A 21,764-nucleotide genomic window follows, 5' to 3' on the forward strand; every position below is an offset into this window, starting at 1 on the left:
CAGTGTGAGTCTGTGCTGGGTCGGATGCTTATATAGCACCTTTATTCACAATATTTACATTAACTGTGGCCTTAAACGGGGGAGTAAACGTTAACATTATACAAAGTTACTGTCTGTTATACCTGCATTTTTATCACTCTTTAATGTTGTTTTTTATCAGTATGCTGCTGCTGGAGTATCTATCTCTATCTCTATCTATCTATAAAATTGAGAAAAAAGATGCACTTTATTGGAGACTTATTTTTAGGAACCTGGTGTATCCATATGTGGGAGCAGGCCAAACGTCTGTAATACCTCAAGTTCACAGTATCGCTAAAGTTTTATTCCCTCTGTTGTCCACTCAGGAAATTGACTACTAGGCCAATCAAAATTTCTTTTGTATGTAGATTCTGGAGGAAACCTGAAAATGCACCTTGACTAGAAATTGAACAATGTCCAAACAATGAGGGGGTAGTGTTACCGCCATACCACCTTTTTATATTAAGGCCTTCCAAGATGTTTAAGTTAATAGCTAGCAGATGTAGATGATTACAAGATGGGGACCCTTGTAAAATTATGCCTATGGAGCTGCATCTACTCATTAGAAAGCAAATAGTCCTCACGCTTGGCATCACAAACTATTGCTGAAAACTGGGTGCTAGAATGGAGCTGAGACTTCAGTTCCGAAGTTAATGCTGGACTTGATCAAAATTATTTGGGTCAAAGGGCAAGGTGTTAACAAATTAAGAGTTTTCTTGTTTCCATTGATCTTACATGGAGTTCACACTGCATTGTTCCAAGTGTGGCCTGTCTGTGGGTGTGACCTGAATGATGCTAGTTTCGTGGAATGTGAGTAAGCACAGGAGACTATGATGATGAACCCATTATAGCTGTGGTGATTGGACATGGAGACTGCAGTGAGCTGATGGTCTGCAGCACTCCAAATTGAATTGTAACCTACCAGTTTATTTTTCAAGTCTGAAACAAGGAGCAACCATCATTTAACTGCTTCTAAACAATGACAATTAATAACAATGGAAACTGATACAATAGAAGTAACTTATTTCCACTTTGATCCATAACTTTCTTCCCAGATTAATCCAAATTCATGGTGAATGATTACCAAGCTTTTCTCAGCGGCACTGGATCTAAAGGCGACAACCAGCCATGTTTTGAGGTGGCAGCCAGTCGCAAAGCATCCACTCTCTCATGTAGTACCATTTTTGAACTTCACTTGTGGCAGAATACCAAGATGTATTCTTGTCTGTTTTATTATCTTTGTAAATCTGAGAGTGTTTTTGGGTGTGTCTGTCCTATGCCCCTAATATACTATCTACCTATTGTTTCTGCACAATTACTAAGAAATCAATGATGGCAATTAATACTTTTTATTTTGTCCCATGTAAGAATTTATGTATAAGATCATTTATTTTTAGATATAGTGTGCTAAAGACATCTAATCTGTTTTAAAAATGTTTTGGGACCTTTAGATATACACAAATAAATGATAAAAATGTTTAACTCACCATTATCTGTATGTTGATTGGTAAAATCCGCCATGTTTTTTAACTCTGTTATGTAGAGAAAAGCCAAGCAAAATTACACCTTTTATTGGCTTTTGAGGCAACTCAGGCCCCTTCTTCAGGCAAGATGTAATCAATTAACTCTGTTATGCAATTGAACCAAACTTATTTAATATCGTTGCTTTGCTTTATTCTCCAGTCCTGTCATTGCAAACTAACTTCAAGGTTCTCCAAAGCTTGCTGTAATAAAGGACATAGATCTTTGAGACATTTGTTGTTATGATCTTAATTACTCTTTATATGAAGAATATTTCCCAGGCATTAGTTAAACTAAAGAGTAGGAGAATAAAGAGAATACATTCTTAACAGGCAATACTGGGACAACTTAATCATGCCTATAAAAAGTGGATAAACCCATTTTGGCATTTCTAGGGTGACATAAAGGATTAAAACTAAAAAACTAGCATATGTAATTGAGTTGGCAGTCCCCAGTTTAAAGGAGGAATTGGTTGGAGAAAAAAGCACTAATGATGGGCACTCTTCCGTTATGGAATAAAGCCCTCGTGACACAAATGCAACAAGGGAGTAAGATGGGAAAAACTAATCCTGTTCTTAATTTTGCATCTTTGTAGCTGTGCCGTATCTTACCTGCCTATCAGGTGAAGAACTGGTGGGACATTTGCTCTGAATTATGATCAATTATTTATGCTTTCTCAGTGGGAGATGAGCTGACCCAGTGGTTAGTTTTTCTACCTTATAGCTCTTCTGTTTGAGTCCCAGCTTGGTCACTGTCTGTGTGGGGTTTGCATTTTCTGACTAAATCAACATGGGACGTGCTTTCATATCCTGATATAACTTTTAGTTTTAACTGTTACTAAAACATGAGCATGTGCTGTGAATGGTTGACACCCCATCTAGATCTGGTTCTTATTTTTCACCCAGTGCTGGTAGGATTTTTCTTTTTCTTCCCCATGGCAGCCCTAAAAATGGGCAGATTGGCCATAAAAATGGGCAAATGGATGTTTTCTTGTAATTTGTATATATCTCTTCTAATTTGTGTGTATCTTTATTCTGTTTATTTTTAGGAAAGGAACGGAAGGAACGAAAGGGTCACCTTTTTAACGGAGAAAGAAAAGATGGCTCCCAAAAATTGTAAAATGGTGTTGATCATTGCTGTCATTCTCTTCTTCATCATCGCTGCTGCAGTTGCTGGCTTCCTGATTTGGTTTTTCACAGGTATGAAGAGGGAAATTGGGGAAGGGCAAATCAAGGATGAATATTAGAGCTAGGGTTACCAGACGTGTTACTAGGAATGGAGCTTTCATGTTTCCGTTGTCAAGTATTTTGCAATTCACTATTGTGGAATTCACTATTGAGAGGCTCTTTCATTCCTAAAGAACTTTTTGTATGTATTTGTTAATTTGCATTCCAGAGCCTTGACAGTCCACAATTTAATAGGCAATTTGTGAATGATTGTTTTCTTTCTGAATGACTCTTTTTAGTGAGTTACAGGTAGTCATCGACTTATGACCTATGCGTCTTAGAACCAGTCAACTCGCATTCACTACCACATCTCATGGGCAAATGACAATTTTCGCCATGCCAGCTCTGTATGCCATGACTCATTCATCTTGATCTCAGTTTATTACCTGCCTTGGTTTTGACAACAGTCAGTTACATTTATCTTACAATTACAGGAAAAAAGGCAATTGATCTCGACACAAAAAATGAATGTGATTAAGCAGTATGATGGAGGAACGAAAGCAAATACGATCACATGTGACTTTAAGTTATCCCCTTGTAACTGGTGTTTGCTGCACATGTTGTATTGCTATGCTCTGGCTTTGAAACCGGTTAACCTCCAAAGCTTTTTCTTTGTGACTTATGATGTGCCGCTTCGTGCGAACTGACACAAAGGGGTAATTAAACCACACTGAACTAATTTATCTGTTAATGTTTATTATTAACAGGCTGAAATGTTAAAACAGAAAACATATGAGTGCTCAAACTCTGCCAGTACAATTCCTTCTCCCACAGTTAACACAGTGAACACTGGGAGTGGCTCACACTGATGACGTAACGTAATACAAACAAAGAAAGAATTCGTAAAGCTGTTAACCATTCAGCACCCATGCAAACAACAGTAATGACAGAAGCAAAATAATAAAATAAATAATTTACTAAATAAAAATGATAGAAAATTTACACAATGGTCCAAAAAAGATGATAGAAAAGGACATAAAACAAACAATATGACTTAAGGGATTTTTTGGATCTGTGTTGGTTCCAAATTACCAAGGTTCTACTTCATAGGACAGTTCTGGCAATAGTATGATGTGTGTTCAAATAATTCCACAGACTAAATATATTTGTGTCAAAAGTTTTAGTAAACTTCAAAGTAAAACATCCATCCATCCATTTTCCAACCCGCTGAATCCGAACACAGGGTCACGGGGGTCTGCTGGAGCCAATCCCAGCCAACACAGGGAACAAGGCAGGAACCAATCCCGGGCAGGGTGCCAACCCACCGCAGGACACACACAAACACACCCACACACCAAGCACACACTAGGGCCAATTTAGAATCGCCAATCCACCTAACCTGCATGTCTTTGGACTGTGGGAGGATACCGGAGCGCCCGGAGGAAACCCACGCAGATGCAGGGAGAACATGCAAACTCCACGCAGGGAGGACCCGGGAAGCAAACCCAGGTCCCCAGATGTCCCAACTGCGAGGCAGCAGCGCTACCCACTGCGCCGCTCTCAAAGTAAAACAGTTCACACAAAAGTAGAGAAGAAATTGATATTACAAGGAAAAGAAAGGTTCATGTATAAATAAATTTCTCTTTAAGGTTTGCTTATTTTGTTTAATTTCTCTCTAAGTTTGGCCATACATAACATTCATATCAAAACGATCAGAAAACTGTATGCCAATATCCTATTTGCAAACTTATTTAACAGTCCATACTAACAGTGTGACTATTTCCTAACTGGCTTAATTACCACTCAGTTCTGCAGATATAGCTAAGAAAGCTCTATTTCATGTTAACTTACAGGGGGGTAAAATATCATAATTTAAGTATGAGAAACTGATATTCTATTGACATTAAGTAGGTACACTTATGTGAATTTAACATTAATCTTTACTCTCCAAAATTGGCTCTTACAGACTTATTATACAGTACTATACACATGGTCTGAATACATATACCGATCCATCTTATATCAAGATCGACTTACAACCGGTCCGTCAGAACCAAACGTGGTCGTAAGTTGAAGACTACCTGTATATAAATTGATTTGATTTGTAGGTACGAATGAAATATTTCACCAGCCCTCAGCATTAGCACATGTGGGATGTTAATGTTGCCGTCAGCATCTTTTGTTTCCCTTGTGGATGTTTAGAGTGCGTGTACAAGTTCTGCCTGTCTATTTCATGATTTCTGTTCACTGATTTTGAGTTTGAACTGAATCATTAATGAACAAGAACTCTGTCACTGATGATTCTCTTGTAAATTATATAAATGTAATACTGTAACAATACATGTACATTACATCATATTGTTTACATTGTACAATATGTTATTGGACCAATTTTAAAGTGAATTCATAAACATAATATTAAAAATAATGTGCTTGTACATTTAACACATTAATGACACAAAATTGAAACTGATAATAAAAATTTTAATTTCAAATAATTATTTGCACACTTTTTGTATGGCTCATTGACTGCACTGAGCATGTGCCATTCACTAATTCTTTTAAGTCTGAACAGAATCATTACCCGAGAACGAGGTGCATGATTCTCATTCGTTAGATTTATGAACTGAATCGCTAGAATAAGTTATGATTCTGTCATATATTGTTTTATTTTAATCATACATTTTATCTGTGTTGTCACGCTTTGCACTTTCAAAGAAAATAATGTCATGTGATATGTATTGCCAGCATATTTATTATATAATTATGTAAGTGGGTAGTTTGAAAGAATCGAATCGGAAAAATGAATTGAAACGCCCATCACTGCTTTCTTTGTCAAAACTGGCTGGTCTCAAGTTACTCACATGTTCTATAGATGTTCATGCAACTCATTAGGCACAATAAGTGTGTGCAAGTGAGTGTGACCTGTAGACTATGACACCCCTCATTTAAGAGGAGTGGAGGGGTGACTGGCTATTTGGGAGGTTTCATTTGAGATTTAGTCCTTTTGCTTTATGCTGAGAAATACTTTTTTCTTCTTACAGCTAAACCTACACAATTAAAGGCATCCACTTCACCCACAAGTACCATGGTAGCTCCTCCCCCTTCAGATGCAGTACGGGCCTACAGTGGCCAGATGGTGATCTCCAACATCAACTACACAAATGACCTGGAAGATTCAAGCAGCCTTCAGTTCCAGGACATTTCTGGAGACCTGCAAGATCATGTGAGAGAAAGCAGACTTACTTCAAACAAGTAGCTAGTCGTGTACAGCTCTTCTGTGAGTGTCCCTAAAGCTGCCTTGTTGCTGGACATTGGCAGCTGGGAGCTTATTAGAAGGTGCTTATACTCTCTCAAATTTAGCTTTTTTTTACATTTGGGGAGAGAAACGTATAAAAACTGATGATTTACCTGACACACAAGTAGCGAGAAAAGTGCTATATAAATGTAAAGAATTATTATTATTATTACAACCATATATATAATATAATATATGCTCCTTTTTTTGGCTTCATCTTCTCTAGGAGGTTAAAATCAATATTGGTCTCAGAATCAAATATATAAAGCAATGGCACTTTATCTTTAGTCCGGTTCCTGTTTTCTCAAGAGAACAAGGTGATGATTTGTTCTGAAAATTTCAGGGCCCATTGAGTGTTTTATTGCCTGAAGTTAAATGTAGCACTCATTCTGTGTTCCTTTGCCCAGGTGACAATCTTGGTTTGGTCACAGGTTGTGCTGGTAGGCTGCGCTGTAATTACAGTTGTGAGGCTTCATATGGTAATCTTTTGTTGCTATCATTAAATATGTCTACTGAGAGTTAGTGATCAGTTAGCTACTTTTTTTTTCTTTGGTGGGGTGAATGCACTGATTTTATGTATGGTCTCTCCTGCTTGTGCACCTCACTGTCTTCTGCTGCTAAGATCCAACGCTATAATGTCCTTTGGTGCAGAGATGCTCCAGCCTTTGTTACAGACATCTCCCTAAGCAGTAGTTGGTGTGCTGAGGAGAGCAGAACTAAAGTCTGACTGAGCTGACACAAAGAGAGGCAGAAACTAGTGCTGACATTAGAATTTAAAGAAGGAGTGGATTATTCCTGCAGTTGATAGCTGATGCGTAGGTTTGTCTGTCAAGGTTGGCAAAAGTAAGTTGTGGTCAATTTCCTTGATGACTAAAGTGATAAATTGTACAAAGCTGGGTGCCTTTTTGTCTGAAATACGATTTCAATAGTGTCTTTGATATTGCTTTATCAGATGGAGAGGTCCAGGAGCCTTATACCAAGAGGCTCACTTTGTTCCTCAGAGAATCTCTTCGCTTATAAGAAACTTGAGTGTACTAAAGTGGAGTTTGATTAAGTGTGCATAGATTTCTGGAACTGAACTGAAAGTTTCACACGTTACGCAAAAGTAAGAGAAGACAATGCCACTTTGTCCTAGACGAGATCTCTATTTTAATTTTGTAAGGGGCTGCTAGTGTTTTACAGCACTAAGCCATTATGATAACCATCTGACCTTTTTCCAAATTGTAATTGTGTCCGTGTCTGAAAAGTGTTTGGTTTGCTGGAATGTTTTTAATTTTGTTTTTCCTTGGAGCAGCAACATTTTAGAATTGGGAGTATGGGGTTAATTTACTGTAAATCTTGTAGTTGTGTGTGGGAAACATTTTTTTTTAAGCTTGTCTCAACTCTCTCTCTGCTCTACACTTACAGAAGGTTTAAGCTTCTGTTTTATTTTGTTGAGTGAAAATTCACACCCTTTTTATGTCATCTTTGAAAGAATCATAAAGCCAAAAATAATATTTCATCCAAATTTTGCCAATATGGTAGTCACAGAATGATGAGATTTAAGTATAGCGGGGTGTATGTTTATATTCCTGTCCCCCAGGGTGTCTTGTTTCCATATGGAGAGTTTAGCTCCGGTGCTCTAGAGATCATTTTATTTGGTTTTATACTGCTGAATTAAACCAAGATGAGCATGTGTGTGGTTTTCTTGTAATACCCTGATGTCCCATTCAGGTAATGGCTGCTGAGACAGGGCTTGTGTTCTTTTGACCCAGTACTAGAAGGTGGGCCCTGAAAATGTGTGGATGACTAGGTGTTCTCTTGATTGACCACATGTCAAACATGGAAACTTGTTTGGCAATGTGACTCTGTATATAAGGTGCTGCAAGGTAACAGTTCTTAAAATTTTAAGAAAAGTGCTTAATGCCTGAAGTGTACTTCCACAGATTTTTTTTTTCTTTTATCATCTGGTGACACTGAAAATGTCATTAATAACGAAGCACAATTTCTTCCAGGAATTTTTAGGCAATGACTAAGGAAACATACTGCATATCTGGCCTCCATACTCATGATATTTTAGACCTTAGTTAACTTATGCAAATTTTCCATTGACTTTGACCGTGAAATTTGTGGAAAGAACCTGGCTGTTGATTAATATTAACTAAGAGCTTCAAACTCATTTATGCGAACAATGCAGTAGTTTCAAGTTTTTATTTCCTCCCATTATTAGAGAATGTTCTCGTTAATTTGATGGCTTGGTCTGCCTCCCATTCAGCCAATGACACAGATCCCGGCACTAACATTCAGTGCCTGTATAAAGTATTCACTCCATTAGAAGCTTTCATTTTTTTGATTATGCAACCTTAAATCACAATGTATTTAATTTGAACTGTTTTGTGGCTGATCAACAGAAAGGACTCTTTAATGTCAATGTGAAAATAGTTTTCTGCAAAGTGATGTAAATTAATTTGAAACACAACATAGTCGGTTGCATAAGCATTCAAGTCCGTAGTTAATAGATTCGCCTTTGGCAGCCATAACAGCCTTGAGTCTGTGTGCACAGGTCTCCGTCAGCTTTCACGTCTGGACACTGCCATTTTCCCCATTCTTTTTTTGCAAAAGTCTGTCAGGTTGCATGAGGATGATGAGTGAACAGCCTTTCTCAAGTTCAGCCACAAATCCTCATTTGAATTGAGATCTGGATTGAGATCCTGGCCACTCCAGTTTTTTACGGTGGCTGGAGTGCCAATCCTGCCAGCAACCCCCAAGTTTTCCCTGCAATTTGGAGGACCTGCTTGCAGGGCTGGATGCAGATTAACATCACACCCAGGGTGAATCAATTGCAGGTTAAGGGCATTGCTCAAGGGCTCAACGGAGTAGAGTCACTTCTAGCGTTTATGGGATTTGAACTGGCAACTTTCCGATTGGCGGTGCAGATTCCTAGCCTCAGAGCCACCACTGCACCCCACTTCTAAGTCCTGCAGCAGAGAAATATCCGCACTTCATCTGCTGCCATGGTGGGGATGGTGCGGTTTTGATAATATGCAGTGTTTGTCTTATGCTAAACCAGTGGTTCCCAAACTCAGTCCTGGGGACCCCCCGTGGCCTCAGGTTTTTGTTCCAACCAGATTCACAATCAGGGATAATTATTGATAACAACTGATATCATTTAATTAGCTTTTCTTTTTCCTCTGCTCTTATTCTGTATTCAGAAAAGCAAAGCAGTATGTTTTTTTCATTTATAAGACATTTAGAAATATTTCTATTTTTTCTAAAGCTGTAAATGCTTAACTCTCTTTTATTGTTTTCCTAATATTTTCCCCTTATCCTGTGTAGTTTGCTCCTTTCATTTGACCCTAATAGTGACAATTAACAACAAGCAGAGCTGACATCTGGTATAATGAAAGCTGCAACTACTTCAGAGTCAGAACCACTAATTAGTACAGTAAATAATTAAATAACCAGATCAACTGGAAAAACAGAATGAAAATACTGTTAACAAGTTAAAAAAAAAGTACATATTTCCCATTTAATTGCTTAGTACATTTTAATAAAAATTACCAAACTTAGTTTTGTAATTTCTACATTGACACCAAAACATAGAAACTTGGAAATAATGACTCGCTTCATTAGGCCAGGAGTCCAATGAAAAATGGAAGTTGGTTGGAACAAAAACCTGCAGCCACAGGGGGTCCCCAGGACAGAGTTTGGGAACTACTGTGTTAAAACACGGCTGTAAGTCTAATGGCAAAAAAGCTCAGTTCTGGTCACCTCAAACCATAGAACCTGCTTCCAGCTGACTTTAGAGTCTCCCATTCACCTTCTGGCAAATATTACCCGAGAGGTTGTGAACTTTTCTAACAGTGGCTTTCATTTTGATCTCCCATAAAGTCTGTTTCTGGTGAAGTACCTGGGCAACAGTTATTGAATGCACAGTCTCTCCAATCTGTAGCTTGTAACTCCTTCAGAGTTATCCCAGGTTTCTTGGTTGTCTCCCTCAGTAGTCGTGTTCTTATACAGGAACTCAATTTCTAAGCAGATTTTCAGCCGTGCCATACTTTTTCCATTTCTTAATGATTGAATTAAGTGAACTCCAAGGGAAATTCAGTGACTTGGACATTTTCTTGTCTCTATCCCCTAAATTACACTTTTCGGTCAACTTTTCATGGAGTAGTTTGGAGTGTTCCCTTGTCTTCATCGTGTAGGTTAGGCCATGAGACTAACTCAGTACTACATTCAAGTACATTTATACTAAAATCAATTGACACCCCCAACAAGTGATTGTCGTTAAACTAATCCTGGGACTTCTAAAACCAATTGGCTACACTATTGATGATACAGGTGTGTCGTACTAAAGGGGGTGAATACTTAAATGATCAATTATGTTGTGTTTTATATTTGCAATTAATTTAGACCAACTTGCAGAGACCTGTTTCCACTTTGATATGAAAGAATCTTTTTCTGTTGATCATAGAGCCAAAAAAGTCAAATAGATACACTGTGATTCAATGTTTTATAACATTAGAGTGCGAAAACTTGCAAGGGGTGAATGTTTTTTTATAGCCACTGCATACTGGTGTCGCTTCTCCTTAGCCTCCATTTCTGAACGAGTTATTCAAGCAGCTTCTCTATGCTGAGCGTAATCTGGTGCCAGTTGTGCACTTTAGTCATTGCATTGTTGGCTGCCTTATTGTCTTAATTTCCATACTAATTGGATGAAACTGAAGATTCAGGATTTTTACAATCAAGTAAAGTAAAATTAGGAGAACAGGAACATGCCGCCTCCATTTCACCTAGGTGTTCATCTATTTTTGGGTTTTTCTTGCCAAGATCTATCCAGCTCTACTGTTATAGAAAATTGAGCCACCAATTCCATTGTAATTATTTTTATTTATATATTTTCCCCTACAGTTAGGAAACCTTTTCGGGCAAGATAAATTGCTGTCCAAGTACTACAACCGCTCCAGCATTATCGGCTACAGGTGAGTCTAGCAGCTTTACCCCAAGGCTTCATTTGCCGGATGAACTGTAACATTCTAACATGTTAAAGTTAGAAAAAGATGGATCACTTCTATTGTGAAGGCACGAGACACATTCTGGTATTTGGCAACAATCAGATTTCTGCTGATGGTCACCAGTGGGAAAACTCCTCATCACTGGTGTTCAGTGTGATGGATGTTTTCACTTTCCAAGATTTCTTTTGTCTTCGAATTTTGTTATCTCCTGTGAGTTCCTTTCTTTCATTTTGCTTGGTTCTTGGTTGCATACAATACACAGTTGTCATGGTTACCATTCTTACAAGCATATTAGAATAAAATGTCACCGCCATGTGAGTTTCATTTTTAAGAAGCAGCTGTAAAGGTAACAGATTCATACTTCTGAAGGGCATCCTTTTCAGCAGGCATACTCTTGTATTTATATAACTGCGATAAATGTAATATGTTAATTAACAAAGAAGTAGATTGATTTGAATAGTGTGAAGAAAAAGATAGCAGATATGCAAGAAATCATTGAGGCCTCATTTTCTCCTCACTGAGCATTTTCAGAGATTTTTTGTTGGTGAAGCGATATTGTTCCAGCATTTTTGTTTTTTCTTGTAGGAGGTTCACATGTTTGTGATTGACGTGGAGTCTTCAATTTGGAGAATAGCCTAAGGCCTTTAGTTGTAATCTGAGCTTACCAGTTACTCTGCCCAAACAGATGTCCTGTTATACATTTTATGTTTGAGTATTTGCATTACATAGTCATTGTTGTGGATGTCTACTTGTGCATATACGTATGGTTACATGCTGTATATACTCACAAGGCACACCCAACTCTACAATATCCTTTTACCATGACACTACATTTACTGAATAATAAGATTTATAGAAATGTTAATCTATTAAGTCTGTTAAAAGCATAGAAGCTGCACAACAAAAACAATTTTTATTTTGTGACATCTTGCCTGTGTGTTACTTTGAAATGTAAATTTAATAAATCGATGGATCTTGGGACAGGTATCAGCACAGGATTTGACCAGTGTAGTTCATACGCTGTGCCTTTGCCATTTAGGATTCAGCATATGGTGAAATGGGCCTTTCTGTAAACTGACAAGTCAAAGATCCTTTCGGTTATTTTTGACTGGCTGAAGTAAAGAAACCTTTGCACAAAATAGAATCAAAGTCTGAAATATAAAGGCAGGGTCAGAATCTATAATGTCAAAGTGAACTTTATTGTCATCTCAACCATATACAAGTATACAGATAGATGAAATTGCGAAGCTCAGGGTCCACAGTGTAACAACATGAAGTGTAAATAATAAATAAAAATAGAATTAAAATTTAAATTTAAACTAACAATCCAAAGTGCAAAATCATTTTATTTAAAAAATGTTTCTTTAAAAATGTATTTTCCTTGTTAGCCTCCCCTTTTAGAAAGTTCAGTTGGTTTGTTATTGTGATTTTCATTTGTATGTAAGATGGCTACTATGTTATCACACACTGCCATGTACAGTACATCCTACCCAAAACGACAGCTGATGAAGTTGATGGTGCACAACGCCCACCTGTAACATGTAAATGAACTGGAGAACAAAACTACTGTTCAGCTAATAGACAGACAGATCTTTATTTGTCCCCAGTGGAAAATTTGGCATTTTATAGAAGCTCTTTAAATGAATAGAAGTTTGGAAACATAAAAGAAAAATGGTGAGAAATACGGAGCTTCTACAATAGGCTACCTTGCAGAAAGAAAGTTGTTAACACATAACCATAATGTTACAAACGTAGGGACCTGCTTTGAGTAACATTGCTTCAGCTGAGCTGTTGGGCAGTCTGTCTGTGTTGTGCTCGATGGTAACCTCCTTCTGTAATGTGTGTTTATTTTTTGGTTTTATGCTGGTTAACCTTTTGATTACTGTCTCTCTCATTGCCTAGACTTATGTTTACTCTCTTTTGTGCTTAGTGAGGGCAGTGTCGTCTCCTATGTCTGGGTCCAGTTTGATATCCCTGCTGCTGATCTCGATGTCCTCCCCCAATTTACTGACAACAGAGTGATGGGTGTGCTGCGAAGCCGCAGAGTACAGTCTAGACGCTTTGGGCAGGATCTCATGGTTTCCAGCCTCACTCTTTCTTGTGAGTATCTTCTAGCTCTTGATTGTTTCATAAAAGACAACAACAACAACAACAACAACATTTATTTATATAGCACATTTTCATACAAAAAGTAGCTCAAAGTGCTTTACATAATGAAGAAAAGAAGAATAAAAGACAAATAAGAAATTAAAATAAGACAACAGTACTCACCATACTTTATATTGCACTCACCTACAGGTTATGCCAAAGCAATTTACAAGATGACAACAGCAGCACAATTGTTTAAATGCTTTTGAAAAAATAGGACGTTAAGTGCCTGGGGATAAACATTGAGTCACTGGTAGGACCCTTCTGGTTTTTGATCTGTGAATAGATGCTAGGCCACGCTGCTGACCACTTTAACTACGAGTTTATTCATAGTAAGCAAGCTATTGGCAGACATCACCTAAATGTTATCTCATAAACAGCCTTTGGGGCTGTAGTAGCAAACATGAGCATATTCATGGGTAACACATTTAAATAGAGGTGAGTGGGTATCTGAAGTAAGAATAAAAAATCAGCTTGGCATCTTGGAAGAGAATACAGTTGATCCTCAACATTTTGCGTTTCACGACTTCAAGCATTTCCACAATTATATTAGTAACTTCACTTTCGCTTTGGGAACCACATACATTATAAAGAAAAAATGAGAGGCCCGGTGCGTGCAAGTTTTTGGTAGTGGCTTGTATCTAAATAAGATAGAAAATAAAGATGTTAAATAAACTTAGTGCTGGGATATCAACAGCTGTTGGCCGCAACCAGCTAGCTAGAGATATCAAGGTTGCTGATTCTATCATCAATCGCAGCCTCTGCTATGCTCTCCTACTCCAAGACCTTTAAGGATTTCGAGCGGCGTTAGGTTATTTTGAGCCAGTGCATCCTTCATGATCTGCCAGCCATGAACAACAGCATGCCAGTAGAAACGTCAAAACCTTGTCAGTTGCAGGGTCTTCCAACAGCAAACAAATTTTTTTTTTTTTTTTGGCACAAGAGACCACAGAATTCTATGATATAACTATGCATGTTACTTATTTTATTTTGTGGAATACATTTTTGAGTTATTTCAGGCTACTATGTTATAAAAAGTTCATATTACCAGACATAACATGTTGTTATAAAGGATTCAATGCAGAAAAAGTGCATTTTGAGTACTGTATATACTTGCGGATAAGTTCTTCCATGGTTAAGTCTGGACTTGATTTTACTGTATAATTTCTGGTATTTTATAATGTCGGTTGTATAAGTCGAATGTGGAAAACTCACACTATTGGTCCAAGAGATTATGATATGCTACTACAAAAACTCAGCCATTTGGGACTCAAGACCTCTCTCTGCAACTGGGTGTTGGACTTTCTTATAGGGAGGCCACAAAATGTGCGGGTCGGCAATAAGACCTCTAAGACCATCATGTTGAGCACAGGGGCCCCACAAGGGTGTGTGCTCAGCCCGTTGCTCTTTGCCCTGCAGACCCACAAGCAATCTACAGTTCCAATCACATTGTCAAGTTTGAGGGCGATACAACCGTGGTCACCCTCATCATCAACAATGACGAAGCCAACTACAGGAATGAGGTAAGCCAACTGGTCCAATGGTATAAAGACAACAATCTCTTCCTGAACGTGGGAAAGACCAAAGAGATTGGTCGATTTCAGGACAGGTCATTCACAGCACCCCCCACTGACCATCGACAGTCCAGCTGTGGAAAGGGTGAGTAGCACCAAGTTCCTGGGGACGTACATCTCCGAGGACCTCTCCTGGTTAAATAACACCACATCACTGGCCAAGAAAGCTCATACCTGTTTCTACTTTCTATGCAAACTGAGGAGAGCACTACTTCCACTCCCCATCATGTGCTCTTTCTACCGGGGCACAATCGAGAGCTTCCTCACCAGCTGCATCTCTGTGTGGTATGGAGACTGCACTGTCTCCTGTAGGAAGTCCCTGCAACACATAGTGGATGCAGCCAGTAAGATCATTGGTGCCCCACTGCCCTCCCTCAAGGACATTTTCCACACCCATCTCACCCATAGAGCCATCAGCATTGCTGGTGACTTCTCCCACCCCTTACACACCCTTTTTAGCCTCCTCCCCTCAGGGAAAAGGAACCAGAGCCTCCGGACCCGATCCACAAGACTGTCTAACAGCTTCATTCAACAAGCTGTCAGGATACTGAACTCTGTCCCCTACCTTCCCTCCTTGTCCCCTGCCCCTGGACCGTAACAAGAGTCATTATCTACCAAGTACCCTACCTCAGCTGGTATATAAAGACTCAACATTACATTTGCTGCTAACTGTCTGTCTTTTTGTACATCTCATAAGCTACTCTATAATGCACCTTCTCATTTTTTACTGTATTTGGCTTTTGCACTACTGACTATTGCACATTGTACACAGGTTTACTTTACAAGTTCTAATGTTATTTATCTTATATGTTATACTTTTTTTTTTATTTTATTGTACTACGAAGATGAGAGAGAAACAGTAATTCGATTCTCCTGTATGTTCTGCACATATAGTGAACTGACAATGAATGGTGATTTGATTTGATTTTGATTTGATGCTAATGCCCACCTGAGAGAGTAATAACGGAGCACACTGCCCTTTTTTTCTATTTGGGTGCGGCGGTGCGCTCCAAACCTCTTTCTTTCTCTCTCTCTCTCTCTCTCTCTCTCTCTCTCTCTCTCTCTCTCTCTCTCTCTCTCTCTCTCTCTCTCTCTCTCTCTATTGTACCTACGTGACCACACGGTAATACCTGAACCATTCCGAAGCAACGTTTGCAGTGATTTGTGTTTATTGCATCTTACACCCTCATACACCGTTATCGTAAGAGTATCCCTTATCTACGATGGAGCGTTCGATCAGAAGAAAATATGAAGCTGGTTCTTAATTAAACGTTGTTGAAGTAGCGAAAGAAATTGTTAAATATGCTGTTGCAAAAAAATTCAATGCATCTGAGAAACTGAAGTAATTGCAGTCTGCTTAAATAAGCACGATATAGTTATTATGTATTAATTGTGCCAAGTAAGTAATATTAATGTAATATGCATATCATTTATTTGAGGAAGCACAGAGTATGTGGAGAAAAAAGGCAACCTATGATCATAGCAAAACTATACAAGCTCATGACCAGTGACTGAACCAGGAATCACATTCAGGTCCCTGGAGCTTTCAGGCAGTAGTGCTGGTGAATGAAAGCGCTGCTTGAATATCAACTAGGGCTGCTCATTAGCTCGACATTGGGAATATCCTTAAACTTGCCTTAAACTGTTCTCTTGCTTTATGAATTGTTGCACTTATTATTTTTAAGAAAACATTTTGTCAATTCATCTATGTAAGGCTGTCCTAGACTATAATGGGTTAAACCTATCTCATGTTAAATTCAAGTAGCTCCTTATGTGCTAAAATCACCCAAACTATATGACACTTTTAAACTGCCATCTTTAAACAACACCATTCCCTTATGCTGGAATTTTCATAGAATGTGTGATCACACACTTGTATATGTGGAGTGCTGCTGCAATCCTGTGCACCACATCTCATTCATTATTCAATATTACCATTCATGATACTCTTAAAAGTCTTTGACGGGTGTGAAAGTGATTTTTGGGGGGGGGGGTCGGCAGACGTGAGCCCACTACTGTAGGTAACCTACGGGGGGGAGGGGTGAGCCCACTACTGCTGCAGGTAACCTAAGGGTGGGTAGGGTTGAGCCCACTACTGCTGCAGGTAACCTAAGCACATGGGAACCTTCTACCAAACATTCTGGGTGAAATGCATTTTACTTTTAAAATTGTAATTTTACAAGTCCTAGAACACTAGTCTCCCTAGAGTGATTTGTGAGCTTGTTTTGAATTATTCAGGAGCTATCTTGTAATGTTCATTTCCTTTCTCCTCCTTCTCTTTGTATTTATTTATGTATTTTTTTTTTTTTTTTCCACTTAGCTACTGATCCCAGGTTGGTCCGGACTCCGGATGACAGTAAGTATTTTCAAAATTTGTTTTTGCTTTAAGGTGTACCCTGCTGCTTCTGGTCTTGGGTGTTATTATAGAAAGCTTTTAGACCAACAGCTTCCTGTCTTAAGAAATGACCTTTCTGCTGGAAGTCGCCCAAGGCTGGTCTCTCGAGCTCCTCCTTTTAATTGCTTTTGGGAGGGCTCCGAAGTATAAGCTGTTCAATTCACTTCACACATTCATCATTTGACTTTGGGTCATAATGTGAGCTTTGCCTGCTCAGATGGATCTTTTATTTATTTATTTATTTTTTTACCCCACTGTTTAAGTCTTGTTGAGCAGTGTTTGTTACATCATGACATTATTCTTGCCTACTCCTCCTCCATTATAAACTTGGTCATTAACCCATGCGTAAAATATACTAGCCTTCTTAGCCAGGCCATGTGTGTCCTTGCTCTGGCTTTCTCTAATTTCTAGTTTAACAGAAAAAAAAAGTTGCTAATAGTAAGTCACTAGACCAAATGAAAATGTCATGGAATGTTTTTTTTTTCCATGAAAATGGGGGAGTGAGAAATTCTGACCTTAAGATGTGGATGAATGCAAGGTCTGCTGATGTGTCTTCTGTCCAAGTCATGAAGGCTAATTACTCTTGCTAAATGTAACACTCATTGAATTTGACAGATTATTTCTGGTTCTAGCCTTGGTCCCTGGCAATACACTCTGTGGAAAGTCAGCTTTCTGGAACATTTAAATGCAGAAATATCTACACATCCATCCATCTTTCAACCCAGCTTACCCAGAGCTATATACACACTTCAGCCACAACATTAACACCAATGACATGTGCAGTGAATAACATTGATTATCTCGTTACAGTGGCTCCTGTCAGGGGGTAGGATTTATTAGGCAGCAAGTAAACAGACAATTCTTGAAGGTGATGTGTTGGAAGCTGGAAAATATAAACGTGTAAGGATCTGAGTGCCTTTGACAAGGACCAAATTGTGATGGCTAGATATTTGGGTCAAAACATCTCCAAAGCTACAGGACTTGTGGGGTGTTCCTGGTATGCAGTGGTTAGTACCAAACAAAAGTGGTTCAACGAAGACAACTTGTGAACCAACAGCAGGGTCAAGGGTGCCCAAGGCTCATTGGTGCGTTTGGGGAGAGAAAGCTAGCTTGACTGGTCCAGTCCTACTAAACAACCACTGTAGCACAAATTGCTGAAAAGCATAATGCTTGCCATGATTGAAAGGCGTCAGAACACACTGTGCATTGCAGGTTGCTGCCTATGGGGCTGCCCAGCCGCAGACCCGTCAGAGTGCCCATGCGGTCCACTGTTCACCACTGAAAGCACCTACAATGGACATGTGAGCATCAGAACTGGACCACAGAACAATGGAAAAGGTGGCCTGGTCTGATGAATCACATTTTCTCTTAGGTCATGTGGATGACTGTTACAGATCATGTACACCCCTTTATGGTATTCCCTGATGACAGTGACCTCTTTAAGCAGGATAAGGTTCCCTGCCACACTGCAAACATTATTCAGGAATAGTTTGAAGAACATAACAAAGAGCTCAAGGTGTTGACTTGGTCTCCAATTTCGGCAGATCTCAATCCAATCTGTGGGATGTGTGTGGAAAAATAAGTCAGATCTATGGAGGCCTCTCCTCACAGATTACAGGACTTAAAGGATCTGTTGCTAATGTCCTGGTGCCAGACACCACAGGAGACCTTCAGAGGTCTAGTGGACTCCATGCCTCAACAGGTCAAAACTGGTTTGGTGGTACGAGGGTGACATACACAATACTAAGCCTGTGGTTTTACTGTTGTGGTTGATCAGTGTATGTTTTATAATCACCCTGTTTGTACATTTTCTATCAGTAGGGTTACTTATATATCAAATGTGCCTGTATATTATTTATTTATTATTTCAGAAATGTACCTAAATCATAATAAAATAACCACTTAACTGTTTAAGCTTGTTGAGTGTATTTGCTTTTAGAAAAAGGGAAGAAAGAAACAATCTGGAATAGATGGTCACAAACATTTTCCACCTTTTTGTAGTGGCGTCTGGGGATAGGCTTTAGAGATTTTAAGTCCCCTATCTGTCGTGCTAAGCCCCTGATATTTTGTTCCTTTTTTCATTGATCCTCCTCCAGTATCCATCTCAATGCTTTTCAATTGTAAATATGTCTTAAATCAATCAAAACCCCAACTCGCTTCTTGAAGTTATATGAATAAAGGTCAACATGCTAGAACCTCCAAGGGGGACACCTTCCCCCACAATTCAATGTTTTATACCATAAAGAGGCCTAAAGAACCTGATACTATAAAAGTAAAAAAAAAAAACTGCCTTTTAGTGTCTCTGACCTTTTATATGAAATAAAATGTTCATGTGTGAAGATCTTCAACCCAATTGCTTAGTTGCCTTGATTTATGTGATTAAAGGCCATGTCACATTTCACAACTTTTGCAGACTGCAACTTTTCCCAACAAAATCAATTACGTTTTAGTTAATAGAGATGGCTTCTGTGTGCATGATGACTGACAATCAATGAGCACTCACTTGGAAGTACAATGCATATATGCAACAACGTGGAATAAGGAATTGCAGGTGTTTTGGACCTTGTAAACAGAAGAAAGGCTTGTGTGTCTCGTATGGATCAGGCACAGACATTCTACCCTCTCATGTGTGAGCAACAGAAAAAAGTATAAGAAAAGAGCGCAGAGAAAAACGCATCTATTGTCCTGATTGCACTATCAGGGTATGAGTTGGTGACTGTTTCAAAACATGACACACGATGGACATGTAAAAAATCTACATCAGTACAGCAGTGGACACTAGACATAGATTTCTTATTATATTTATGTTAAAGTTTTGGTATTTGCATGTTTCTGTTACACATAATATTTTCTGGGGATAAACATAATGCTATAGAGGCACTAGAGAACAACATCATACTTGTAGTCTTCATTGTAATGTATACACGTGACAATAAATTCAAACTTGATCTGGGCTCCACTTGTAGCACATGGCTCAACATTTTTCTGACCATTATTAAAATCTGCTTACTGACTGGTCTTCTGTCTCTTCTGTTGCCTACATTTGATTAAAACATTCACAAAGATAATTGTACCGTGAGCACAAGGCTTCCAACAGCTGTGATATTTGCCCGGACACCATCAGACCGACACCGCATCTTTATCAAGAATACCTTTATTTTTCTTCTCCACACAACACAATTCACAGTCCCGCACACCAGCACAGTGCCTCTAGCCCCAGTCTCCCTTCTCCTGGGCCTTCTCTCTCCTTGTCCCGGGGCCACCTGCACTCTCTCTCCAGGAGCTTCGTCCTGCTCCTGCTCCCGACTCCAGCTCCTTGATTGGAGGGAAGCGGCCCCTCTTATCCTCACCCGGATGAGCTCCAGCTGCTCTACCTGATGTCACGTCCTGGTGTGGCGGAAGCGTCAGGAGAGCACCCGGAAGCACTCCGGGTGACCCTGGAAGGATCGTCCTCCATGGGTGTGGCGGAAGTAAATAAGTCCCGGGCTCCATGAGGCTCGGGGCGCCCCCTGTCGGTGACCAGAGGCCCCAATGGTCTTGAGCCTCCCTTCTCTCCTTCCGTGGGCCTTTTCTACTCCAGGGCAGTTGCCCCCTCGTGGCCCGGAGGACAAATATTCCACAGTCTCGTCCTTCCAGGTGTCCCAGCCGGGTCTGACCCCCAGCCATGTACGACACAGCATAGGATTAAAGATGTTCAGGAAACTCACAATTAACATAGTGTATAAAATGCCTTGATCTAGAGAATGTTTTAAACAATATTTGTAAGGAACAGAATTCTTGAAATAGCATCCTTAGAAAATGAAGAGAATTAACACTTGTAAAGATATCTTGCTTTAAGCACAAATTTGTGTACTTGCAAGTCACAAACTTTAGTTCAGAAATTAAAATACATAGGATTTCAATTAGAAGTCGAACCGAGCCTCCTATTAAAAGGTCAGCAAGAACAGAAAACCTGCAACTCCATCAGTCTTTCCGCAGCAGAATTCGATTAACTTTTCCCACAGCAAATATGCTAGACAAAAGAATCGACTCCTCAGCAGCAGTTAATGTTCACTGTCAAGCGTGATCAACAGTCAATGTCATCCATTTCTACTACAAAGTGAGCCTGTTGAGTGTTTTTAACTTTTAGAACAATGCCAAATTGATGAATATGGATGTTTTGTTTTGTTGTTTTTTTGCATATTTGGTGGCAGTATGATCAATATCTTGTGCCTCTTGATGTACAATTTTAGTTATGCATGGTTCTGCTCCAGTTGGGATTTTCTACAGGTCACATAATGATTTGTGTTTGATTTCAGTATAAAAGGTGTGGGTGTCAGACCCCCGTGACCCTGTAGTTAGGATGTAGTGGGTTGGATACTGGATGGATGGATGGAGGTGTTGGGTGTACCCTGCTTACAGAACAATCACTTTCCACTTTGGGTAAATCTGTATTCTTTATTTTCCTGAAAAAAAAAATCTTTTCATGAGTGGGTTGCAGTGACAACATGATTAGCAGGGACAGACCAGGCCATGTTATTTCCAGCAGCTTCCTCCGGCTTCCCTTTGTGAATACCTAGATTCACCCAAATCAAATGTTTGACATGTCGTCTCCAACGTTTCCTTGGTCTGCCCCTTTGGCGTTGTCCTAGTGTGGTATAAAGCAACACT

At 39.2% G+C, this 21,764-nt stretch overlaps 1 protein-coding gene across 1 annotated transcript in view; it reads left to right on the top strand.

Annotated features, from left to right (window-relative positions):
- The window catches only part of st14 (ST14 transmembrane serine protease matriptase), a 98,313-nt gene that overhangs the window by 25,758 nt on the left and 50,791 nt on the right, over window positions 1-21,764 (top strand). Inside the window, exons 2-6 of the mRNA XM_028822467.2 lie at window positions 2,588-2,738; window positions 5,750-5,931; window positions 10,894-10,964; window positions 12,928-13,097; window positions 17,040-17,075. Of these exons, the coding sequence (XP_028678300.1) occupies window positions 2,588-2,738; window positions 5,750-5,931; window positions 10,894-10,964; window positions 12,928-13,097; window positions 17,040-17,075 (610 nt within the window). The remainder of the gene's footprint in view (window positions 1-2,587; window positions 2,739-5,749; window positions 5,932-10,893; window positions 10,965-12,927; window positions 13,098-17,039; window positions 17,076-21,764) is intronic.

The sequence above is a fragment of the Erpetoichthys calabaricus genome, chromosome 17 (genome assembly GCF_900747795.2).
Source record: "Erpetoichthys calabaricus chromosome 17, fErpCal1.3, whole genome shotgun sequence".
Taxonomy (NCBI): Eukaryota; Metazoa; Chordata; class Cladistia; order Polypteriformes; family Polypteridae; genus Erpetoichthys; species Erpetoichthys calabaricus.